This window comes from Giraffa tippelskirchi, chromosome 12 (genome assembly GCF_054371585.1).
Source record: "Giraffa tippelskirchi isolate mGirTip1 chromosome 12, T2T-mGirTip1v1.2.pri, whole genome shotgun sequence".
NCBI lineage: Eukaryota > Metazoa > Chordata > Mammalia > Artiodactyla > Giraffidae > Giraffa > Giraffa tippelskirchi.
The window spans coordinates 40905514-40928944 of NC_137286.1; the positions used below are offsets into that span (position 1 = coordinate 40905514).

Consider the following 23431-nt stretch of genomic DNA (forward strand, 5'->3'; position numbering starts at 1 on the left):
CAGCCCTGGGCCTGGCACAAAATTGCTCAAACATATTGGCCATGTCCCTCTGTTCAACTTACAAAAACACTGGAGCTCAGAGAGGTCAAGTGACTGGCCAAGAGCTCAGAGCCGAGATGTCTGTTGGATACCCAAGCCTGCGCTCTCAGCCACTGACCACCTGCTGCCTCTGACCACACCAGACCCAGGAGACCACCTTGGCTTCTGCAAAAAGCGTCCCAAACACCCAGCCTTCCCCCAGACCCAAGAGTGCACAGGATGCTCAATACCAGGATGCCCAACTCCCCATAATTACCACTCCAGTCGTTCATAAGGACCATTCCAAAAATGTGCTCGTGGGCCTTGGAAATGGGGATCGGTTCTCCGAGTTTGTTCCCAGGGCCTACAAAGAAAGCCTGACATGGGAAAGCTGATGAGAATCTGGCTCTGACCTGCTACCCTAGGGCACTTGTCTGGAAGGCAAAGGTCAGGCATTTCCAAACCCTGGCTGAGACCTGGACTGCTATGTACAAATCCACCATATTTCTAAATCATGAGCTGCACCTGAGTTGACAGACAGCCACCCGGGGCCATGGTGAGCAGCAGCAGGCCAGTCCCCACCCAAGACCCCTGCACATGGTCCCTGATCACCACAGCAGTCCTCTTCATCTCCTTCAGCCCGCACTTCTGCCCTTCCCCACGCTGCATTTTCAGATTTGACAGCTACACAAGGCTTGTGAAAAGTGAAAATACCAGGGTTTGTATTCATGTCATAAAAAATCAGAAGGCTGACTCCATGATGTGGCAAAGAGAGCCCACGGGGGCATACTCCACCCCCTAACCCATCATACAATTTCAAGTGGATGAGAGATCTAAATTTTTGCAGAATAAGGCTCTAACAAGTATAGGAAAAAAAAAAAATCACCCGCCAAATCTTCAAATTCTTCAGGCGGAGAGTCTGCTGCTGCTGCTGCTAAGTCACTTCAGTCATGTCCGACTCTGTGTGACCCCATAGACAGCAGCCCACCAGGCTCCCCATCCCTGGGATTCTCCAGGCAAGAATACTGGAGTAGGTTGCTATTTCCCTCTCCAATGGAGAGAGTGTAAGATAACATAAAAGGAAATGCCATAAAGGAAGTGATTGACGTGTTTGACTTTATAAAACTGTAAAATTTCTGCATAAAGAAAGACAACAAATAAAAGCAAAATGATACCACACTGGGAGAACACATTTGCAATATATTACAGTGAAGGGTTAATTTCTATTAAATACAAAAGTGTATTAGTCACTCAGTTGTTTCCAACTCTTTGCGACCCCATAGTCTATAGCCCACTAGCCTCCCTTGTCCACGGGGTTCTACAGGCAAGAATAGTGGAATGGATAGCCATTCCCTTCTCCAAGGGATCTTCTTGATCCAGGGATCGAACCCATATCTCTTATACCTCCTGCGTTGGCAGGCGGGTTCTTGTCCATCTGAGCCCCCGGGGAAGCCTTTAAATACAAAACAGACTTTCAAATTAATAAGAGAGCACTGTGCAGAAAACTGGAAGAGAGTAGCCAAGAATATCTGTGAAAAGAAAGCATCGTTAACACAACATCCAGGAAACAAGAGTGTCTAGACATCACTGGGGGAAAATGTTGGGAAAATAACTACCAGAAGCGTACAGAATCAACTATGACGTTTGCAAGACCCAAGTCCATTATATTCGTTCTGTGATGGTGTTTAAACATTGCACATTTTTTGTCAAGATTATAAAAAGAAAGATGCCATCTTATAGAGAATCTCACGATGATCTCTGCTTCCTACCCACCCAAACACCGTTTCTTCATGCTCTGACTTTCCATTTACCTTCTGCCCACCCCTTCCGCCCCCCGGCAGGAGCCAACATAGGTAAAGCATCTGCCTGCAAAGTCTTCCATGCTCCCAGAGAGAAGACTCTGGTCCCATTTAAACTGGGGCTCTGTGCCCTGCTCTGGGGCACCTGGGTTGAAGAGACCTTCTCTTAGGGGCCACTGAGAGCCTCACAAAGGCAGTGAGAGGCAGAGAGGGCTGGTTCGGCATGCCCTCCTGGGACTAGCGACTATTTGTCTCCCCTGGATGGAATCCAAAGATATCACCAGGCAGGACTGGAAATACAGGGAGATCCAGCCTGCCTCCAATCAACCTAGACGCCCATGCTCACAGCCCAACCAGGGGACTCCAAAGCCCTCACCAGGGGACCCACACCAGGAGACACTCCGAGGACCACCTAAACCCGCGACTCAAATTTTCTGCCACCCTGTGTGTGTCCTCAGGTGACCCCTCAAAGCCTCTGTGACTACTGATTTGGAGGTTACAAATGAACTGTCAGTGAGTAGGTGAACTTACACAGACAGAATCAGTGAGTAATGAGGCTGGAAGGTACTTCCGACGGCCAGGTGGGGACCCAGAACTGCCATTAACATGGTTGAGATGAGGGAATGGCCCGTTGTCCAGGGCAGCCACTGGGAGAGCCCTCCTGCCCTAGTGTGTACACAGACCCCAAGCCAGTAAAACACCGAGACAAGGCTTACCATCTCCAACTCGAAGTCCAGGAGTTTGCAGGCACCATAAATGGGAGGCTTAGCTGGAATAAGAGCAGAAAGAGAGGTTAGTGGGTGCCAGGCATGGACTTGGGAGTGTGGGGACAAAGAGCAGAGACCGGCAAGGCCTGGGCACTGGCGGCACTTACAGTCGTCAGGTCGCATCTGCCCCAGGGGCCTGTGGATCGGGGTGCCAGACACCACCACGGAGGAAGCGCGCCCGTGGTAGCTCACTGGCAGGTGCAGCCTGAGGAAGGAAGGTGAGAGGAAGCCTTGCTGCTGTTACATGTACAAATGAAATTTCAAAATGTTTTCAGATGAAACGAAAGGGAGTCAACATATATATACATGAACTTCCCTGGTGGCTCAGATGATAAAGAATGTGGGAGATCTGGGAAGATCCCCTGGAGAAGGAAATGGCAACCTACTCCAGTATCCTTGCCTGGAAAATCCCTTGGACAGAGCAGCTTGGTGGGCTATGGTCCACAGGGTCACAGTGAGTCTGACACAACTAAAGCAACTTAGCACGCACGCACATATATAAAATAGATAAGTAATAAGGACCCGGGGCTTCCCAGGTGGCACAGTGGTAAAGAACACATCTGCCAATGCAGGAGACGCAAGAGATGCAGGTTCAATCCCTGGGTTGGGAAGATCCCCTGGAGTAGAAAATGGCAACCCACTCCAGTATTCTTGCCTGAGAAATTCCATGGGCAGAGGAGCCTGGTGGGCTACAGTCCATGGAGTGGCAAAGAGTCGGACATGACTGAGTAACTAAATTTCAAAATGCTTTCAAAATAAAAATGAAAGTGAGTCAACACATACATAGTTCAAATATCAAAAAGAACTCCCAAGTGTCCAGAAACAAATAAATGGATGAGCAGGAATGTGGTCTCGATAGACAATGGGATATTTTCTGTTGTTGTTGTTCAGTCTGTCAGGCTTCCCTGTCCTTCACCATCTCCTGGATTTTGCTCAAACTCATGTCCATTGAGTCAATGATGCCATCCAACCATCTCATCCTCTGTCATCCCCTTCTCCTCACTTCAATCTTTCCCAGAATCAGGGTCTTTTCCAATAAGTCAGCTCTTCACATCAGGCAGCCATCGCTCAGCATTAAAAAGAAAGGATTTCCCTGGTGGTCCAGTGGTTAAGAAACTGTCTGCCAATGTAGGAGACACAGGTTCAATCCCTCCTCCAGGAAGATACCACATGCCAGATACCAGACACCATGGGGCAACTAAGCCCATGCGCCCTAAGAGCCTGTGCTCCACAACAAGAAGACACCACAATGGGTGTCTGTATGTAGGTATATGTATGTATGTATGTGTGTACACGTATGAGTGTGCATGTATGTGTGTGAGGCTAAGAGCCCCTCCAAAGATATCCATGTCCAGCAAAGGGAATTCTGCTCTTAATCTCTGGAAGCTGTGAATATCACCTTCTATAGTAAAAGAGACTTACAGATGTGACTTAAAAGTCAATGATCATGAGATTACGGAGATTACTCTGAATTATAAGGTGGTCCCTACATGTAATCGTGTGTATGTGTGTGTATGTGACTGCTCAGTCATGTCCAACTCTTTGCAACCCTTTGGACTATAGCCCATCAGGCTCCTCTGTCCATGGGATTTCCCAGGCAAGAATACTGGAGTGGGTTGCGATTTCCTACTCTAGGGTATCTTCCTAGCCCAGGGATCGAACCTGAGTCTCTTATGTCTCCTGCATTGGCAGGTGGGTTCTTTACCACTGAGCCACCTGGAAGGGTCCTTATAAAGGGAAGAAGGTCAAAGGAGGAATTAGCACTGTTGCAGATGGAACCTAGAGGCTGCAGTCATCTGAAGAAGGGGTCCCAAGCTAAGCATCGCAAGCAGCCTCTAGAAGCCAGAATAGACAAGGAAATGGATTCTTCCCCTAGAGCCTCCCAGAGAAACCAGCATTAGAATTTACCAATAGAACTATAATTCACAGCTTACAAATCAAAGGAGCTGGAAGGATGTTGGTGATTCAGTATCTAATTCCAACCCATGTTCTCTAGATCAAGTCTCAAGGAACTGCCCCACGATTCCACAGCAGGTGCAGGGCTGAGCCGAGAGGAGAACCAGAAGCTGGGGTCACTGTTTTCAGGTGTGGCACTGTCATGACCCTTGTGGGCTTTCCTTCCTGGTTCCTTTAACCTGAGAGGACCTGGCAGCTTCCAGAACCACACGCTGCTGGACACAGAAAGACAGACTTGGAGCTCAGCCACACCAGGGTACAGGACATACCAGTTTGGCATCAACGCATTCTCCTTGCCCCTGAACATGACCCCAACATTGGTGGCATGATGTCGAGAGGAATAGAAGTCCGTGTAGTCACCTGCAGGGGAAAGGACAGAGATGCTGTCAGTGACCTGGGTGCTGCAGGACGGGGAAGGGCCGCTTCCAAGGGTCAGGGTGGGGGCGGGTGAGCCAGGAAGGTAGCCAGCAGGGGTTGGAGGCGCATGCCCGACAACACTGGCACATCCAAAAGCTATTCACACCAGTGAAAATTTGTTTTGAGAACTCCCAATTGAAAAATCAGAAACAAATTAGGGGATTTCCCTGGAGGTCCAGTGGTTAAGACTTCACGCTTCCCACTGCAGGGGCACGGGTTCGATCCCTGGTCTGGGAACTAAGATCCTATATGTCGCACTTCGTGGCCTAATAGTAATAAATAAAGGGTATCAAAAAATAGTTCCAAGTTAATAATAAAAAGTAAGCTCTTAAATTTGTAATGATAATAATAAAAATAAAATAGATTTCCTGAAACAAACAATGAAATTTGCGAATGAATAGCTGATATCCCTCCCACCCACCAGCTCCGATCACCAGTCATTTGCTCAAGCTGTGACTACCTCTGGGTGGACTGGCGGCTTCCTTGTGCCTGTGTGTCCAGATCCTGGCAGCTCAGTTTAGGCCCCGCCCCGTAGACCACGAAGCCACACCCCCTCTCCCTAGCCGGACCACCCCTCCTCCAAGTCCACTCAGCATCCAAGCAAGCCCTTCTCCCGGCCGGAGGGCTCCATGTCCCGCTTGTGCCCTAGTCATGTGTGTGCAGGTCTTATCCCTCTGATAGACTGAAGTCATTTCAGAGCAGCCCAGCCCAGGCAGCATTTTGTTTGACTCTCTCTCAGTGCCAAGAACAAGGGGCTTCCTTGGTGGCTCAGACATTAAAGAATCTGCCTGTAATGCAGGAGACCTGGGTTCAATCCCTGGATCAAGAAGATCCCCTAGAAAAGGGAATGGCAACCCACTCCAGTATTCTTGACTGGAGAATCCAATGGACAGAGGAGCCTGCTGGGCTACGGTCCATTGGGGCTGCAAAGAGTCAGACATGAGGAACCTCCCTGGTGGCCCAGTGGATAAGACTCTGTGCTCATATTGCAGGGGGCACAGGTTCAATCCCTGATTAGGGAACTAGATCCCACATGCCACAACTGACAGCTGGCTCAGCCTAAATGAATAAATACCGTAAATAAATAAAATATATGTTTTTTTAAAAAAAAGAATCAGACATGACTGAGCGACTAACACACACATAGTGCCAAGAACAAGGTCTCAGTGGGGCCTGGTGATGAAGACTGGAACAGACTAGGTTGATTGCATGCTATAGGCACAGGCTCCCATAAGACAGGGAACTGCTCAAATATGCAGAAGTAGTAAGTTGGGACAGTTTGCTTGTTTATCCTCCACAACCTCTCTTCCAAAAAAAATATATTTTTAGTAAGTAAATAAAAAGTTGGATAGGGCCAGTACCGACAGCCGACACTAGAAAAGGCAACAGTGAAGGATGTATGCTTAGTGTGAGCTTAAGTCACTCAGTCGTGTCCGACTCCTTCACGACCCCATGGACTGTAGTCTGCCAGGCTCCTCTGTCCATGGGATTTTCCAGGAAAGAATACTGGAGTGGGTTGCCATTTCCTCCTCCAGGAGATCTCCCTGATCGAGGGATCGAACCCAGGTCTCCAGATCCTTTACCGCTGAGCCACTGATGAAGGATGAGAAGAGAGAAAAGTCTACGAGGGTCCATTAGAGCAGGGGCACCCTGAGCTTTCACGGCTGCTTTCCATCTTCAGTCCCAAAGCACAGACAGAACAGCTGAGATATTTGTTAGAAGCATAAATCCATAACAAGAAAGCACCACCGGCCAACTGGAAATTATAGGGATTCTTGAAAGTCAAGCAGTGTGCTAAAATCCAGCAAGCCCCCAGGAGAGCATGAAAGGCAGAGGGAGGGGCTGAAGAGAGTGCAGGGAATTGAGTCCCTGCTGGCCATCCCCACCTTTACCTAGCTTTTCCCAAGCAGCCAGTAGCAGGAGACTGTGCCTGGGCTAAGGGATGGGTCTGGGGAGCTGAGGTAATGCACCCAGAGACTACAGCACTAGGGAGAAGCAGGGCAGTCTCCCCACAACCACGAAACAAAACCAGAGCTCCCCATCAGAAGTAGACCATGCCCCTTTCCTTGGGGCTGGTTATAGGAAAAGCTGCATTCACCAGCACCTTACGGAGGAGAGTTTCCTACACAAATAAAGATGAGCACAAGGGACTTCCCTGGTGGTCCAGTGGTTAAGAATTTGCCTTTCAATGCAGAGGATGTGGGTTCAATCCCTGGTCAAAGAACTAAGATCTCACATGCTACAGGGCAACTAAGCCTGCATGTTCCAAAGAAGACCCAGTGCAACCCCAAAAGAGATGAGCACAAAAAACCCAGAAACACCAAACATCCAGAAGAATCCTCATCGTGAGAGAGGTACTAATTCAACTCACAAAAGAAATGAAAGAGTGGAAGCAGGATTAATAGAGACACCAGAAGGAGACTGAAAGAGAAGCATTCTTTAGGGGACCTCCCTGGTGGTCCAGTGGTTAAGACTCCATGCTTCCAATGCAGGGGGCACAGGTTTGATCCCTGGCCAGGGAACTAAGATCCCATATGCCTCATGGCGGGGCAGGGGAAAAAAAAAAAAAAGAAGAAGAAGAACCTTTTAATATATCTAATAAAAAAGGATGTCACATCCACAAATCAAGAAGGGGTCTTTGGGGGACTTCCCTGGCAGTCCAGTGGTTAAGACTCCATGCTTCCAATGCAGGGGGTCAGTTGGGTGCAGGTTCAAACCCTGGTCAGGGAACTAAGATCCCACGTGCGTGGCTTCTTTTTTTTTTTTAAAGAAGAGGTCTTTTGGGGAAAAAAATAATGTGGGATCTTAAAAATGAAAAGTGGCTGGACTGTGCCCACCTCAGAGTCAGGGAGGGGGTCCTGGGCTCCCGCCTGTCCTCCTCCCTCCCTGGGGAAGCCTGGCTGGGTTCCTACCATTTGTTGCTAGACAAGTGGAACCCTCTTGCATGATGAAAAGCATGTAAGACACAGAAAATCACTTACAGAAAAACAAAACTTGACATTATAGCTCTTCTCTTAGTAACAGAAACATGGAAACAAGTGCTTTTTTTTTTTTTTATATATAACTGCCCCCCCGAAACAAGTGCTTTTTATTTCATAAAATCATAGGTCTCAGGGCCAGAAGGAACCTGCTTTAAAACGATGCCTTTAGGTAGATCATTCTACTGTCATTTCATAGATAAGCAAGGCCCACACAGTAGACAACATGCCCAAACCTACCTGTGAATTTTGATTCTGCTGTTTCTTGGCTATGTGTGACCTTGAGAACGTCCCTTTGATGCTTTAGAACTCAGTTTCTCTATTGGGAGTAATAATGCCAATCACAGGCATATCAATACAGTAAAGGAGATAATACACCTATATAATATATCTTATCATAGTGCTTGGCACAATGTTGTTCTTGCTGTGCTCAATCACGTCCAACTCTTTGCAACCCCATGGACTACAGCGCACCGGGTTCCTCTTTCCATGAGATTCTCCAGGCAAGAATACTGGAGTGGGTTGCCATTTCCTTCTCCAGGGTATCTTTCCAACCCAGGCAAAGTCTTTACCACTGAGTCACCAGGGAAGCCCATGCCTGGCACATAGCAGGCCCCAAATAAAAGCCCTCCCCTTACCCCACTGGGGGGCACTGTTGCCATGGTTATTCCACGTTCAATTTCTCCTTTGAGAGAACCCAGGCAGACTCAAAGACTGAATCTTTTTTTAAAGCATAATCTTTCCAAAAAATTATAAAAACTTGTCTGACATACTATAAAGAGTAGTAGAAGTGTATGTCGCTCCAGCATTTACTTTAGAACAACACAGTGCTGAATTTTGCAATAAGACCTGCCCAGGTAGGAGCCCAGGGTAGAACCAGCATACCATTTCAGAGCATTCCTGCCAAAGAAAATGAACAGCTTCTACTTCCTTGTTTGTTTTCAGTATCTATACACAAAGTTCATTTCATGATCACTTAAAAAGAATTGGAAAAGATGGTGTCCAGGCCAGGCTCTAAGACAGTGAGAGAGGAAGAACCCCAGCCACTCACCCACTCACCCAACACCCCAGCCAGTGGTGCTTGCAGCCCAGTTTAGCGGGCAGGACCTCCTGTTCCAAAAAGCTAAAAATAATATGGGGGACCATGTCATGTACTGGATACCAGTGATACGCTTAAAAATCATGAAGATGGTACATGTTGTGTAATGTATATTTTATCACAATTCTTAAAACATTTTTTAAAGACCTCCTAGACTACAAAGCTGAGTGGTTTTTTTTTTTATGTGTTTGCCACATGGCATGTGAGATGCTAGTTCCCTGACCAGGGATCAAACCTGTGCCCCCTGCATTGGAAGCGTCGAGTCTTAAGCACTGAATGACCTGGGAAGTCTCTGATTTTCATTTAATAAAAGAATACATGTTATGAAAAAATAATATGAGGGAAAGAATAATGAGGGGGAATACCAGCTGAGATAGACACAGTAGACCTGCATATGGTGTAATGTTATTTATATGAAATTACTAGATGAGGTAAACTGGGGACAGGCCATGGTTGCCTGGAGTGAGAGCAGGGACTGACTACAAACAGACACTTTGTGCTGACTGAGTGTTTTCCAGTGTGATGGTGGGAATGACTGCACAGCGGTATATACTGTCTAAAACTCATTTAACTGCACACTGACAATGGGAGAATTGTGGGCTGTGTAAATCATACCTTAGGGAAAGCTGCTGCAAAGGTGGAGCATTTAGAAAGAAGTCGAGAAAGGGAAGAACCAAGAGAAAGGACATGAAGCAGGTACGGGAGGAGAAGTGGGGAGCCCGGGGATGATGATTAGAAGGGAAACGATTCCATTCTCACTATACTCGGGTTTGAGCTATAAGCTTCTGAGCACAGCATCTCAACTGCCTTTCATCCTCAAACCCTTAGATGAGGGGCAGCAAATATACTGAACCTGTGCGTGCCTGTCTTCTGGAAGATTATCCTCAAGGCAGGCCTTGGGGTGCTGCTCCAGGATGTGGCCCATAGAAACAGGGGCAGAGGCAGAAGTCACATCTTCCCAGAAGGACTGGCAGGACCAACTGGTCTCTCAGCGGCCAGGAGCCCAGGCTGACTCAGCAGGCCGGTGACCCTCCCCCATCCCCCGCCCCGGGCTGGTGGACAAGGAGGAAGGGCTCAGCCTTCTGCCTGGTCGTAACTCTCTGCTTTGGGCCAAGAGGGTTTGGACAACTGCAACTTTGTGTGTGTGTGTGTGTGTGTGTGTGTGTGTGTGTGTGTGTGTAGGAATTCTCCAGAATGGTTTGGACAACTGCAACTTTGTGTGTGTGTGTGTGTGTGTTGTGTGTAGGAATTCTCCAGAATGGTTGTGTGTGTGTGTGTGTGTGTGTGTGTGTGTGTGTAGGAATTCTCCAGAATGGCTCAGTGGGTAAAGAATCTGCCTGCAGTGCAGGAGATGTGGGTTTGATCACTGGGTCAGGAAGATCCCCTGGAAGAGGAATGGACAACCCACTCCAGTATTCTGGCCTGGAGAATTCCACAGACAGAGGAGCCTGGCAGGCTACAGCCCAAAGGGTCGCAAAGAGTCGGACATGGCTAAGTATCAGCAGCGTCAGCAGTATCATATACATATATACATATATATATAATTTATTTGGCTGTGCCTGGTCTTATGGCATGTGGGACCTAGTTCCCTGATCAGGGATGGAACCTGGGCCCCCTGCATTGAGAGTGCGGAGTCCTAGCCACTGGACCCCCAGAAAAGTCCCTGGACAACTGCAACTTGCAGACTGAAACTCCAATCAGACATCCGACCCACAGCTCAACCTGGGGCTCTCCAGGACCCTCCGGCCTCTCTCCTCAAAGCTGTTGACTTGTGGACTGAGCTCTGAGCAACCCCACCACAGCCCTTTGGGAAAGGAGAGTGAGTTCCTGCACACACAGGGAGCCAGGGAGCCAGCTACAAATCTAAGCAGTGAGCAACTACCCTCGGCGAAAGTGCTGGCCTTTAGAGACGCCTGGGTCAATGCTGGGCCTGGGTCCCTGATGGGGAGGTCTTGACAGCCCTAGAGGCCCTCCTCCGTGACCTTCCCTACATGAAGCAGAGATAGGGCCCTGGGCAGGCAGCTGCTCCAGGCACATCTTGTTAAAGAGACTAGACTCACCTATGGCGGCCGGAAGATACATTGTAGCGGAAGCCTGGGATGTGAACGCACTGAAACACAAAAGAAGGGGCCTCAAGGTCAAGCACGCAGCATAGCAGGGTCCCTGCTCTGATCATCCACAGGCGCAGCCTGGATCATCCCCCAAACCCTGCTCATGATCTGCAGTGAGCACTTCCAGGCAGGCCTGGTGCCTTACCAGGATGGACGTCCACCCACTAAAGGCAAGGTGCCTCCCTCCTGTTTCTATGTTCCACTCTAGGAAATGAACCAAATTACCCCTAGTTTGGAGACCAGACAAGCACACGAATGATGCTGATGAGGAATAGTTGAGTGAAAAGGGAGGGGGCCGGGGTGGGGGGACAGACATGGCCTGGACACCCCAGTCCAGCCAGAGAGGTAATCCCCGTTGGCCCAGAGCCCTCCCACCAAAATGTACCCCAGGTGGGAGCCAGATGAAGCCAAAGCAGCTGGATCACGGCTCAGAATGTCCCTGATGACCACACTGTCCCCCTCTGCCCAGGCAGATCTCCTCGTCCCTGCCCACCAAGGTCCACGGACTCCTCACCGCTGCCGAAGCTCTGTGTCATCTCTGAGCCTGGCTTGGCTGGCAGACAGCAGGTTCTGCAAGAATGCTCTCGCCTCCTTCCAGGCAGCCTGACCCAGGCCCATGAAGCTGTTGAGAGTTGGCTAGGACCAAGATGGGGAGGAAGAAAAGGGGATCACCGGTGGGGAAGCCCCTTGCACTACCCATCCTGTTGACAGGAGCCAGCCTAGCAGCTCTCTGGGGCCCCTGTCACTTATCTCCAGTTCATTCAAACCCTCAGGACTTTAGTTCTTAGTTCCATCATTTGTTCATCAAGTGGAGGAGATGTGTCATTGCTCCTATTGGGGTTTCATCCCCACATGGCCTTATAGGCAATTGGCCAAGCCCAAGAGCTGCCTTTTGGGATGGCTGCCCCGTTAAGCTTGGCCCAGCCTGCAATGAAAATGGGTCGTTCCTTCAGCAAAGGCCTTCAGTCTGCAGGGCTCTTGCACCAACCCCCTTCACATAAGCTAAGAAGAGGTCTCTGAGCCACTGAGGTGCGGCTGAAAAAGCACTTGTGGATTTTCAAGGCCAGAGTTCCAGTCTGGCTCCAATCCTTGCAGCCGTGTGACCTGGAAGAATTGTGTCTCGTTTCAAATTAGACCCTCAACTATCTAATGAGGATGCCATTCCTATGCCAGAGGGTGGTTCTGAGCATTGAATGAGAGGTATGTGTAAAACTCCTGACGCATAGGGAGGTACTCAATAAATATCACCTTCCTTCTGTGGAAGGAGAGGATGCACATCAAAGCACTTAGACAGGGACTTCCCTGGTGTTCCAGTGGCTAAGATTCTGCACTTCCAGTGCAGGGGGCCTGAATTTGATCCCTGGTCAGGGAACTAGATCCCACATGCTGCAAAGACTCTACACGCAGCAACAAAGATACCCCGTGCTGCATCTAAGACCTGTGCAAATAAGTAAATAAATATTTTTTCTAAAAAAAGCATTTGACCATTCACAGGGAAGTACATTCACATCCAGTGCCCATGTACATGTCCTTCAGGCTGACTTCTAAAGTGGTGGCAACAAAGAAGGCACTTTGGGCCAGCTGTCCATTCCTGCTAGGCTGTATTTAAACCTAGAGAGCGGAGCTCCTGGCTCCCTCCCTCAGAGGGCCCAGCACCAGCCTGGAACAAGCAGAGACTCAAGTATCTTAAAATGAGGAAATTAACCAGTTGTTGGAGAGCTTCATGTCAGAGACAATTGGGGAGGGCCCAGGCCTGTGGAGAGACTGACAGTCATCTCACCTCGGAACTCACCCTACAGGGTCCCAAGGCTGCCTCCTGCCAGCCTGTCTGTCTCATAACAACCTCAAACTTACCCAAGGATGCAAGGCAATCTTCTCCAAACTTATCCAAGGATGCAGTGCAATCCAATGCAGCTTATCCTGCAATGCAGGAGACCCAGGTTCGATCCCTGGACTAGGAAGATCCCCTGGAGGAGCACATGGCAACCCACTCCAGTATTCTTGCCTGGAGAATCCTATGGACAACAGAGCCTGGCCAGCTATAGTCCATGGAATCGAAAAGAGTTGGACACAACTGAATGACTGACTATCCAAGGAAAATCCCTGAGATCTCAAGGCACCGCTGTCAGAAATGCAAGGCAGGGACTTCTCTGGTGGTCCAAGACTGCGCACTCCCAATACAGGGCGCCTGGATTCGATTTCTGGTCAGGGAACCAGATCCCCATTATGCAACAAAGATCCTGCCTGCCACAACTAAGACCTGGCACAACTAAACAGATTTTTAAAAAGAAAAGAAATGGAAGGTAAAGAGCATTTTCGTAGCGGCATTTGCAACAAATGGCCACTGAGATTCAGAGCAAGCCACATCCCAACGTTCTACCTTATCGAAGACATCCTGGTGTCTGGAGAGGATCGGCCCAGTGAAGAGGTGCTTGATGACACTGAGGTCCAGGATCTGGTCCCCAATGGCCACGCCGATCCTTGGTCTCGGCTGGAAGGAGGATGGCATGGTCAGCACTGGGAGCAGTCAGCCAGGGTGGGCTCACTTACCCAGCAACTCTGTCTATCTAAGAGCCCAAGGGCCCTGCTTTATAGATGGCCCTCTGTGGAGAGGAAGGGCTTCCCAGGTGGCTCAGTGGGTAAAGAATCTGCTTGCAATGTAGCAGATGCAGAAGATTCAGGTACTATTGCCAGGTCAGGAAGATCCCCTGGAGGAGGGCATGGCAACCCACTCCAGTATTCTTGCCTGGAGAATCCCATGGACAGAGAAGCCTGGAGGGCTCAATCCATGGGGTTGCAAAGAGTCCAACATGACTGAAACGACTACGCATGCATGTACACTGTGGAGAGGGGCTGAGGAATTGGATCCTTAGCACCATACCCCAGCTGCTTTTGCCTCTCAGAGGGCTGAAATTGACCCTGTCATCTCTGTCTGGGCAGAGCCTGGCACCATCTCTGCCTCGAGGACACAAAGAGGAAAGAATCTGTTTCCTGCATAATCCAAGCCCCTTATCCAGGCAAAGTCCCCAGCAAAGTTTCTCAGGTGTCACTTAAATGCCTCTGGTGACAGAGAGCTCACCACCTCACCAGGCAACTGGATTATTTCTTAGGTTAAACCTAAGCCTTCTCTTGGGGCAATTCCTCTGCAGAGCAGAGCAGAGAGTGTCCCAGGCACAGAGGAGGGTCAGGGGCTTGGGCTAATGTACTCTGTTATGGCTCAATCAGAGCAGAGTTCAGGTCACGAGGGAGCAGGAAGCCAGACTGTTTAGAACACTTGAGGGAAGTTCCTTTCTGCACCATCAGATCCAGGCTTCAAGCCTGAGTGTGAAGATGTCTCAAGTATTTGGCAAAGGCTGGCCTTTGTCCCCACGGTGCTGGACTTGGTTTATCAACGAGGAATCCAAGAGGGACTTCCCTGGTGGTCCAGTGGTTAAGAATCTGCCTTGCAATGCAGGGGACACGGGTTCGATCCCTAGACAGGGAACTAGGATCCCTCATGCCGTGGAGCATCTAAGCCCACATGCCACAAATACTGAGCCCATATGCCAGTGTGCAGCAACTAAAGATCTCGCATGACACAATGAAGATCCCATGAACCACAACTAAGATCCGGCACAGCCAAATAAATAAATAGCAAGTGTCTGACTCTTGGTAAAGCTTTAAAAAACAAACAAACAAGGAACCTGAGAGCATGCCTGCAGACTCAACCAGCTGGGCTCGTCCTGAGTTGAGCTTCCAGTTCTCCTGAACTACCAGCTTTGCCATCTCAGGTTCAGTGAGTTTAAGAGGTAGGGCTACCGGCTGGCTTTATCTCCACTGGCTGCTCATTTTGGGGGACTAAGAGAAGATGGCTACCTCTCCATGCATGTCAGCCCCTGGGACAGGTGTAGATCAGAGCCACACCCTCACCCAGCCCTGAGGCCCCAGGCCAACCTGGGAGAAGGCTGCTTGAAGAACCGAGTGCCTCATTTCCAGCTCCACTGCTAGCTCCCTGGGCCTCAGGCTCCCTGGACAATGAGCTGGGCCACCTGGACCCCCAGGGGATGCCCGCTAAGGCGATCTGCAGGTAGACCCTTGAGCCATTTCTCTGACCCTGGCGCCCACACTATGCTGAAGGAAGAAGGTAGCTGAGGCCACTAGCAACAGCCAAGACCTAATCATAAGGGTGGCTGCCTGCTTCCTTGGCTGCAAGTAAAGGTGAGAAGCAGCCCGTGTGTCCCAACCCTGACCCTAGGACTCGAGATAGCAACTCCCTCCATTAACTGTTGGGACTTCTCTTTTTTAATGGCAGTATACTTGCTCTACAATTTTGTTTAGCTTCTGCTATACAGCAAAGTGAATCAGCCGTATGTACATATATCCCCATCCCACCCCTCTAAGTCATCACAGAGCACTAAGCTGAGCTTCCTATGCTATACAACAGCTTTCCACTAGTACTGTACATATGTCAAGAATACTGGAGTGGGTTGCCATTTCCTCCTCCAGGGGATCTTCCCAACCCAGGGATCAAACTCACGCCTCTTACATCTCCTGCATTGGCAGGAGGGTTCTTTACCACTAGCGCCACCTGGGAACCCTCGTTCACTACTGTTCCACCCAAGTTATGTACGGCTGGCCTCTGGCATGGAGGAGAGGGAGGACTCTGCCTTAGCGACCAGACCAGTCTGGAGAGGTGGTCATCACCTCTGGAATGTCCAGCGCCTGCAGCCAGAGCTTCGACACAGCCAGTTCCACTTGAAGGGCCTCAGCCTTCTGGAATGCCAAGGGAGCCAACTCACAACCCCCAGCATTCTTTTCAGAAGGCACTGAACCTCTGTACAGTGGCTGTCCTTGCACAACCTAATATGAAAACAGCTGGGGCATGGAGTCTGGGGCATAGAGTCCACACTCTAAGGAGCATTCATTCTAGAGTTCTCTGGGATAGCAAGTCAGAGCACGCCCCCTGCTTCTTGCAAAAGCTTCTGCCTAAGCGATTTGTCCTCCAGATTTGCACCCTGAGGAAAAGTGGGGACCCTTGGCTGAGAGCAGAATGTCAGAGGAGTGTAGAGGGAGGGCTGGCTAGCAGAGTGTGCTTCGCCAACACAGGTTAAGGTTTAACATGCCTCAGGCCCTTCAGGGGACTGTTAATCTTTGGCATCCTTGCGACATCTGGTCAGGCCTGGTAGTTGTGAAACCACACGCTGACTCTTCTAGATCCAAGCATTTGCTGCACATGGGGACAAGGATCAGTCATGGGGGCAGGAAACCACTTTCCAGAAGGTGCTAACTGCCACAAGCTCCGTTTACCAAACGGTTCCTGAACACTGCTGGGCACAAGCAGATTCGGGAGTTTGAGGCTTCTCAGAGCTAATCCGGAGCTTACCATGAAAGTTGGAAGCAGAAAGCTAAGCCAAAAATGCCATGAGTACATCCAAGGGAATCTGCTTTCCCCACCCACGGAACTTCTTATATATTTGTTGATAAACCCCCACAGTTTTCAAGATTTCTTTCTGCCCATCAGACTATACTTACTCAGTGAAATTTCATTTCCCTACCCTCAAAGGGCTTCTTCTGATCAGCAAGGGAATGCCAGGGAGCCCAAGAAGCTGAAAGAAGGCCAGTTGGAGGTAAAGAAATTGAACTCTTGGATCCCAGGACTCTGATGTGAATGAACTCATCCCTCTGAGTCACTAAATAAACCGGGTCAATGAATATTTCTAGGGTTAGGGTCTAACATGGAGGATGAACAACCGGCCATAATATGGTGTCTCCAGGGAAGGAAACAGAGCGAAATGACTTCGGAGTAGGCAGTATAACTGCGCTTCAACTTCTCTGTAATAATAATATTTAATATAACTTGCTCTGCTTGCCTGAGAGGGAGAGCCATGCTTCGTTTCATTTTGCATTTAATTTTCGTGCAAATGTGCATAAACAGGCTGACTGTTTCAACAACTCACATCTGGAAAGCTACCAGGAGGGATCTGAACCAACAACGGGAGGGATCCGAACCAACATTCACCCTCGGCGATCAGCCCCAGCCTCCAGCCCCCTCCCATCGCACTCCCAGAAGGGGAGGCACCGCTCGTGGGGCCCCAACGACTCCGGGGGTCTTGGCGAGGGGCGACGAGCCGGGAAACGACGGGCCCCACATCCAGCTGGGTCGGGTGCCGGCAAGAGGGGGCAAGGCTGGACTGAGGCCAGGGGCGGGGCAGGAGGGTGGGGGTCCCGGGCGGAGGGGACGCCCTCCCTCCCCGCGCCCGGAAGCGAGCGCTGCAGCTCACGTTGCTTCGGGTGGAGAAGACGCCGTAGGGCAGGTTGTGGATGGGGAAGTCAGAATCCTCGGCCACCGGGACGAAGGACATGCTGGCGAGTACAGAACAGGGCGGTAGGGTGCGCGCGGCCTGCGGGACAGGACTCGCAGAGATGGGCAGGCCGGGCTACGCCCCCTGCGGACTCCGCCCCTTCAGACACCCCGCCTCCCGCCAGAGCTGACCCGGTGACACAGCAGGGCCCGGCCCGCCCCTTTCGAGGGCTCCGCCCCTCCCCGAGCCCCTTCCACAAGAGAGGCCCCTCGCGGAGCCCCGCCCACCACAAGACCTCCACTTCTCGAGCCCCGCCTCTCCTGGGGCCCCGCCCCTCCGCGAGGCCTGTTCCTCAGCAAATTCCAGCCCCGCAATATCCATCCTTTCCCTCCCACTACAGCTTTGCCTCTGCGCAGCCCAGCCTCCCCTTGGAGGGCCCTGCGACCTCGGTCCAGCTGCCGGGGGTAGGGCCCTTGTGCCTACCGAGACCAACACCCATCTTGGCATTTAAGGCTCTGCCCCGGGTGACTTCAGCTTCATCCCGTCCCCCTCCCCCGCACTCCCCGCCCCCAGCTGCATGGCCCGATCTTCAGCTCAACACGAGCTCAACGCGAGTCTTGTCGGGTGTCCTGGTCACAGCAGACACTCAGAAGCCAGACGGCGCTTCCGGGGCTGGAGCTATGTTCCAGTCGCACCTTTTCTGCCTTCATCAGCTATGATCATCTGTCAGCTAAGGCATTTCCACTTTATCGGTGAAAGGAACAGGCATGCCTGTTTGGAAGGCCTGCTACTGCTGCTGCTAAGTCGCTTCAGTCGTGTCCGACTCTGTGCGACCCCATAGACGGCAGCCCACCAGGCTCCCCTGTCCCTGGGATTCTCCAGGCAAAAACACTGGAGTGGGTTGCCATTTCCTTCTCCAATGCAGGAAAGTGAAAAGTGAAAGTGAAGTCCCTCAGTCGTGTCTGACTCTTAGCGACCCCATGGACTGCAGCCCACCAGGCTCCTCCATCCATGGGATTTTCCAGGCAAGAGTACTGGAGTGGGGTGCCATTGGAAGGCCTAGACTAATGAAAATTAATATTCTAGAAAGTATAAGTCACCTGTTTATTTCACATTCCAGTGTTTAAATGACATTGATAAGCTGTTTTACCTTGGACAAGTTACTGAACCTCTTTCTGTCTCAGCTCTCTTCTCTGAATGAGGTTGATGATAATGGTTCCTACTTCATAGAGTTGATAGAATTGAATGAATCGTGGAGCACCTGTGGAGCTCCTGGCATACAGTAGCTCTACGTGTTTGTGTGTAAAGGTTGAAAAGAGAGACTGAGGGGAAAAAATACAGAAAGAAAAGGAGGAGAAGGAAAGGGAGTGAGGGAGGAAAAAAGAAGGGAGGGAGGGAAAGAGGAAGAATAAATTTACACGGTAATACTCTTTCCAGTTCTGGAAAGGATGAAGCTAAAAGGATGAAGATTTGAGAGCCACCTCTGACAGTACCCTCTCCAATCATCAGTTTCCTTATCTGTAAAAGAATTGTTGTTCAGTTGCTCAGGCCTGTCTGACTCTGCAGCACACCAAGCTTCCCTGTCCTTCACTATCGGCCAGGGTCTGCTCAAACTCCTGTCCATTGAGTTGGTGATGCCATTCAACCATCTCATCCTCTGTCACTCCCTTCTCCTCCTGCCTTCAGTCTTTCCCAACATTACCGTCTTTTCCAATGAATTGATTCTTTGCATCAGATGGTCAAAGTATTGTAGCTTCACCTTCAGCATCAGTCCTTCCAATGAATATTCAGGGTTGATTTCCTTTAGGATTGACTGGTTTGATCTCCTTGTTGTCCAAGGGGCTCTCAAGAGTCTTCTCCAAAAAGAGAGGTACCAATAATACCTACTCAAGGATTTCTGTGATAGTCAAATAATGCCTGACACAGACTTGGTTATCAATGAACTACTTCTTCCTCCCAAGGGACATCCAACCAGAAAGGTAACCATTTCTTAGTGTCTGAGTTTTGCTTTTCTTCTTTAAGAAGACAATCAGAAAAGGAGAGACTACAGCTGTTAAGGTAAAGTGGTCAGCACTGACGTTTATAATAGGAATGCAAATTTCTCACAAACCTCACAGTTCAGTTCAGTCGCTCAGTCGTGTCCGACTCTTTGCGACCCCATGAACCGTGGCACGCCAGGCCTCCCTGTCCATCACCAACTCCTGGAGTCCACCCAAACCCATGTCCATCGAGTTGATAATGCATCCAACCATCTCATCCTCTGTCATCCCCTTCTCCTCCTTCCCTCAATCTTTCCCAGCATCAGGATCTTTTCAAATGAGTCAGTTCTTCGCATCAGGTGGCCAAAGTATTAGAGTTTCAGCTTCAACATCAGTCCTTCCAATGAACACCCAGGACTGATCTCCTTTAGGATGGACTGGTTGGAGCTCCTTGCAGTCCAAGGGACTCTCAAGAGTCTTCTCCAACATCACAGTTCAAAAGCATCAATTCTTTGGCGCTCAGCTTTCTTTATAGTCCAACTCTCACATCCATACATGACCACTGGAAAAACCATAGCCTTGACTAGACGGACCTTTGTTGGCAAAGTAACGTCTCTGCTTTTCAATACGCTGTCTAGGTGGGTCATAAAATTCCTTCCAAGGAGTAAGCGTCTTTTAATTTCATGGCTGCAATCACCATCTGCAGTGATTTTGGAGCCCAGAAAAATAAAGTCAGCCACTGTTTCCACTGTTTGCCCATCTATCTACCATGAAGTGATGGGATCAGATGCCATGATCTTAGTTTTCTGAATGTTGAGCTTTAAGCCAACTTTTTCACTCTCCTCTTTCACTTTCATCAAGAGGCTCTTTAGTTCTTCTTCACAAAGTATTTTTTAAGTGAGTTAAAATTATTAAAGTATAGGCTGCACAATACATATCAATACACAAACCAGTATTTGAAACACTGACTTTTGATTAATTAATTTGCTTGAAAATTCTTACAACCTTAGAGGCAAAAGTTAATGAATTAATTGATATGCAAACAGAACTGACTGAATACATTTGAAAACAAATTTAAGCCAAAATCCTACAAATTATTATTTGAAAAAAATTTATTTATTTGACTGTGCCAGGTGTTGGCTGCGGCACTGGAATCTTTCGTTGTAGCATTTGAACTCTTAATTCCAGCCTGTGGGATCTAGTTCCACTACCAGGGATCAAACCTGGGCCCTCTGCATTGGGAGCACAGAGTTTTAGCCACTGGGCCACCAGGGAAGTCCCCTAGAAACTATTTTAAAAGAGCATTTTAAAGATGGAAGAATCATCCTAAGGTTTGTAAATATAACCCTTTCCCTTCAAAAACATTTCGTAATGAATAATAGATCAAAAAAAAGCAAATAAGAAGTTGCACCTCCTTTTCCTGCAACATCTTGCCCTATATCTCCTGTCATCCACTGTCCAGCTCCCTAAATCAGATTCAATTATCTTCATTCTTGAAGCACACATTTGTCAACAGCCAGTCCCAAGTCCCCTAGCAGTTCTTCCCTGTCTTCCTACCTCTGTCCTCACCTCTAAAACAATGCTGCCGTTTCAATAAGATCAGCAGTAATGTGCGTACCAAGTATCTTGCTGATAGAATCAAGTACTAAAATGGTGAGTGACAGGTAAAGAGGGAAGCTGGGAGGGGATCAAAGGGAAGGGAGGGAAAGGGGAGAGGAGGGAGGGAGGAAAAGAATGTTAGGGAGAGTTCAAGGTTTTGTTTGTCATCACTCTTGTCCAGTCAGCTAGAACTTTTCAGAAACAAAGTTACATCCAGGGCTCTGAGAACACAACATGAGAAGGTTATCTGTGTGGGTGCTTCAGACACACTTTTTTTTTAAATTGGGGTTTAGTTGCTTTACAACGTTGCCTTGGCTTCTGCTGTACAAGGAAAGTGAATCAGCTATTGTTCAGTCGCTCAGTCCACGGACTCTTTGCAATCCCCTGGACTGCAGCATGCCAGGCTTCCCTGGACTGCAGCATGCCAGGCTTCCCTGTCCTTCACTAATCTCCCGGAATTTGCTCAAATTCATGTTTGAGCTATATGTATACATATATCCCGTCCTTCTTGAGCCTCCCTCCCATGCCCCCATCCCACCCCTCAAGGTCATCACAAGAGCATTGAACTGAGCTCCCTGTGCTTTACAGCAGCTTCCCACTAGCTATCTGTTTTACAAACAGGTCATGAAACTCAGTATCAAAAAACCCAAACAATCCAATCCACAAATGCGCAAAAGACCTAAATAGACATTTCTGCAAAGAAGACATATAGATGCCCAAAAGGTACAAAAAAATATGTTCAGGTACACTTAGCCATCCAGGATGCTGTCAGATCCTAGCACAGTTAAAAAAAAAAGTAGTCAGTAGTCAGGCAAGGGTAAACTCTGCAGAGTTAGATGGGGAATAGAGCCAATATTTTATAATAACTATAAATGGAATATAAGCTTTAAAATTGTGTCATTATATCATACACTTGTAACATATTGTATATATCATATAACTATACTTCAATTTTTAAAAAATTAAAACACAAGTTTTCAGAGTTAGGAAGGCTGTCCTGCAGGTTGGCTTGGAAGGAGGAGGGGCTGGGTCGGTGGGAACATGTGAGATAAGATGGCCTGGAATCAGAAGGCCTGGGATGAGGGGGCATTACAAGAGGGGCTGGCTATGACCCCCTTCCCTAAGCCCGGTGATGATTGAGGCTGACCAGTGACCCTGTAAGAGGCTCAGTCTGGCTCAGCCTCTTCTTGGTCCTCATCTCCTGTCCTGAGTACCTCTGCCAAGGGTGGACCTTGGTTTTGGTTATGTCTGCCCTGGGAAAGAAGGAATGAAGGGCAGTCTCTGGCAATGGTAGGTGGTCTGACTCATTCTCATAGGTTCTGTCGTGGTCCCTGTACAGGTTGGAAAAGAATTTTCAGACATAAGGTGGAATGAGAGAACAGTTTATTAGAGTAGAGGCACTGTTGGAACAGCGGGCAGGCTCAAGGGAGAGCTGACGCTTTTCATGGGCTAGTAGCCAATTTTTATAGCCTCAAGATAAAGAAAATTCCTGCTGGGAGGGTGGCATTAGGTGATTGGTTAGGATGCTATAGTGTGGGTGTGTGTGTGCATGCCAAGTCACTTCAGTCGTGTCTGACTCTTTGAGACCCTATGGACTGTAGCCTGCCAGGCTCCTCTGCCCATGCGGATTCTCCAGGCAAGAATACTGGTGTGGGTTGCCATGCCCTCCTGCAGGAGATCTTCCTGATCAGGGATTGAACCCATGTCTCCTGTGGCTCCTGCATTGCAGGCAGATTCTTTACCACTGAGCCACTGGGGAAACCCTATAGGGTGGGTATTTTACCTAATTTGGAGTCAGGGAGCTGGTTGGTTTAGGTCAGGGGGGCTCATGGCAACAACTGCTATGGGGGTCGGTCAGTTCTGAGATGACCTTGGCACAGGGCTTCACATCTGTGACTTTGGTACAGGGCTCTGGATCTTGAACCTCTCCACAGGTTCCAGAAAGGGAGAAAAGAAAGAGGAAAGGGTCCCAATTCTGTTCTGTGGCTTTATTATAAGAGGCCTTGTGCAATGGCGCAACAGAGCAGAAGGCCTCTTCCCCTCCACTCCCATGTCCTCAGCCTGCCTTGTCTCTTAGCCAAAGAATAAGTTTAATCAGGGAAGTGAGAAAATGCAGAAGCAAAGAAAAGTAGTCAAATAGGACAAAACAATAACAGCTTAATCAGTAGGCAAAGTCAAGGACCTTTCATTCCTTTTCAAGGGCTACAGATAATATTCTGAGCCATATCGTGTGAGCTCTCTTGTATTGATAGATACTGAAACCCCTACCAGGTGGAAGAAGTTAGCTACATGATGACCAGACTATGGCCATGACATAAGCTGCCACACACTTCCAAGAATTGGCCTCAAAGAAATGGAAACAAACCGACCCTGGAACTGAAGATTAACCATAACTAAAACAATCAAGATGACTACGGTTAGACCTCC

The 23431-nt window shown here is 49.1% G+C and overlaps 1 protein-coding gene and 1 non-coding gene across 7 annotated transcripts in view; one reads left to right on the forward strand and one right to left on the reverse strand.

Moving 5' to 3' along the window:
- The window catches only part of FAH (fumarylacetoacetate hydrolase), a 39933-nt gene that overhangs the window by 11259 nt on the left and 5243 nt on the right, over window positions 1–23431 (reverse strand). For 3 of the 6 annotated variants that reach the window (XR_014070397.1, XM_081546739.1, XM_081546740.1), the window contains exons 1-8: window positions 17406–17581; window positions 13526–13636; window positions 11660–11781; window positions 11095–11144; window positions 4810–4900; window positions 2692–2789; window positions 2534–2586; window positions 296–395 (exon numbers count right to left, since the gene is read on the reverse strand). Coding sequence is in view for 5 of the 6 variants with exons in the window: in XM_081546739.1 (XP_081402865.1) it covers window positions 296–395; window positions 2534–2586; window positions 2692–2789; window positions 4810–4900; window positions 11095–11144; window positions 11660–11781; window positions 13526–13636; window positions 17406–17486 (706 nt within the window). In the remaining variant the exon portion in view is untranslated. Of the gene's footprint in view, window positions 1–295; window positions 396–2533; window positions 2587–2691; window positions 2790–4809; window positions 4901–11094; window positions 11145–11659; window positions 11782–13525; window positions 13637–16656; window positions 16731–17405; window positions 17582–23431 lie in introns of those variants that run through there. The other 3 variants (XM_081546743.1, XM_081546741.1, XM_081546742.1) reach the window with 2 other exon arrangements.
- TRNAW-CCA (transfer RNA tryptophan (anticodon CCA)) lies at window positions 7407–7479 on the forward strand. The gene has a single exon. It is a non-coding gene; the product is annotated as a tRNA-Trp (tRNA).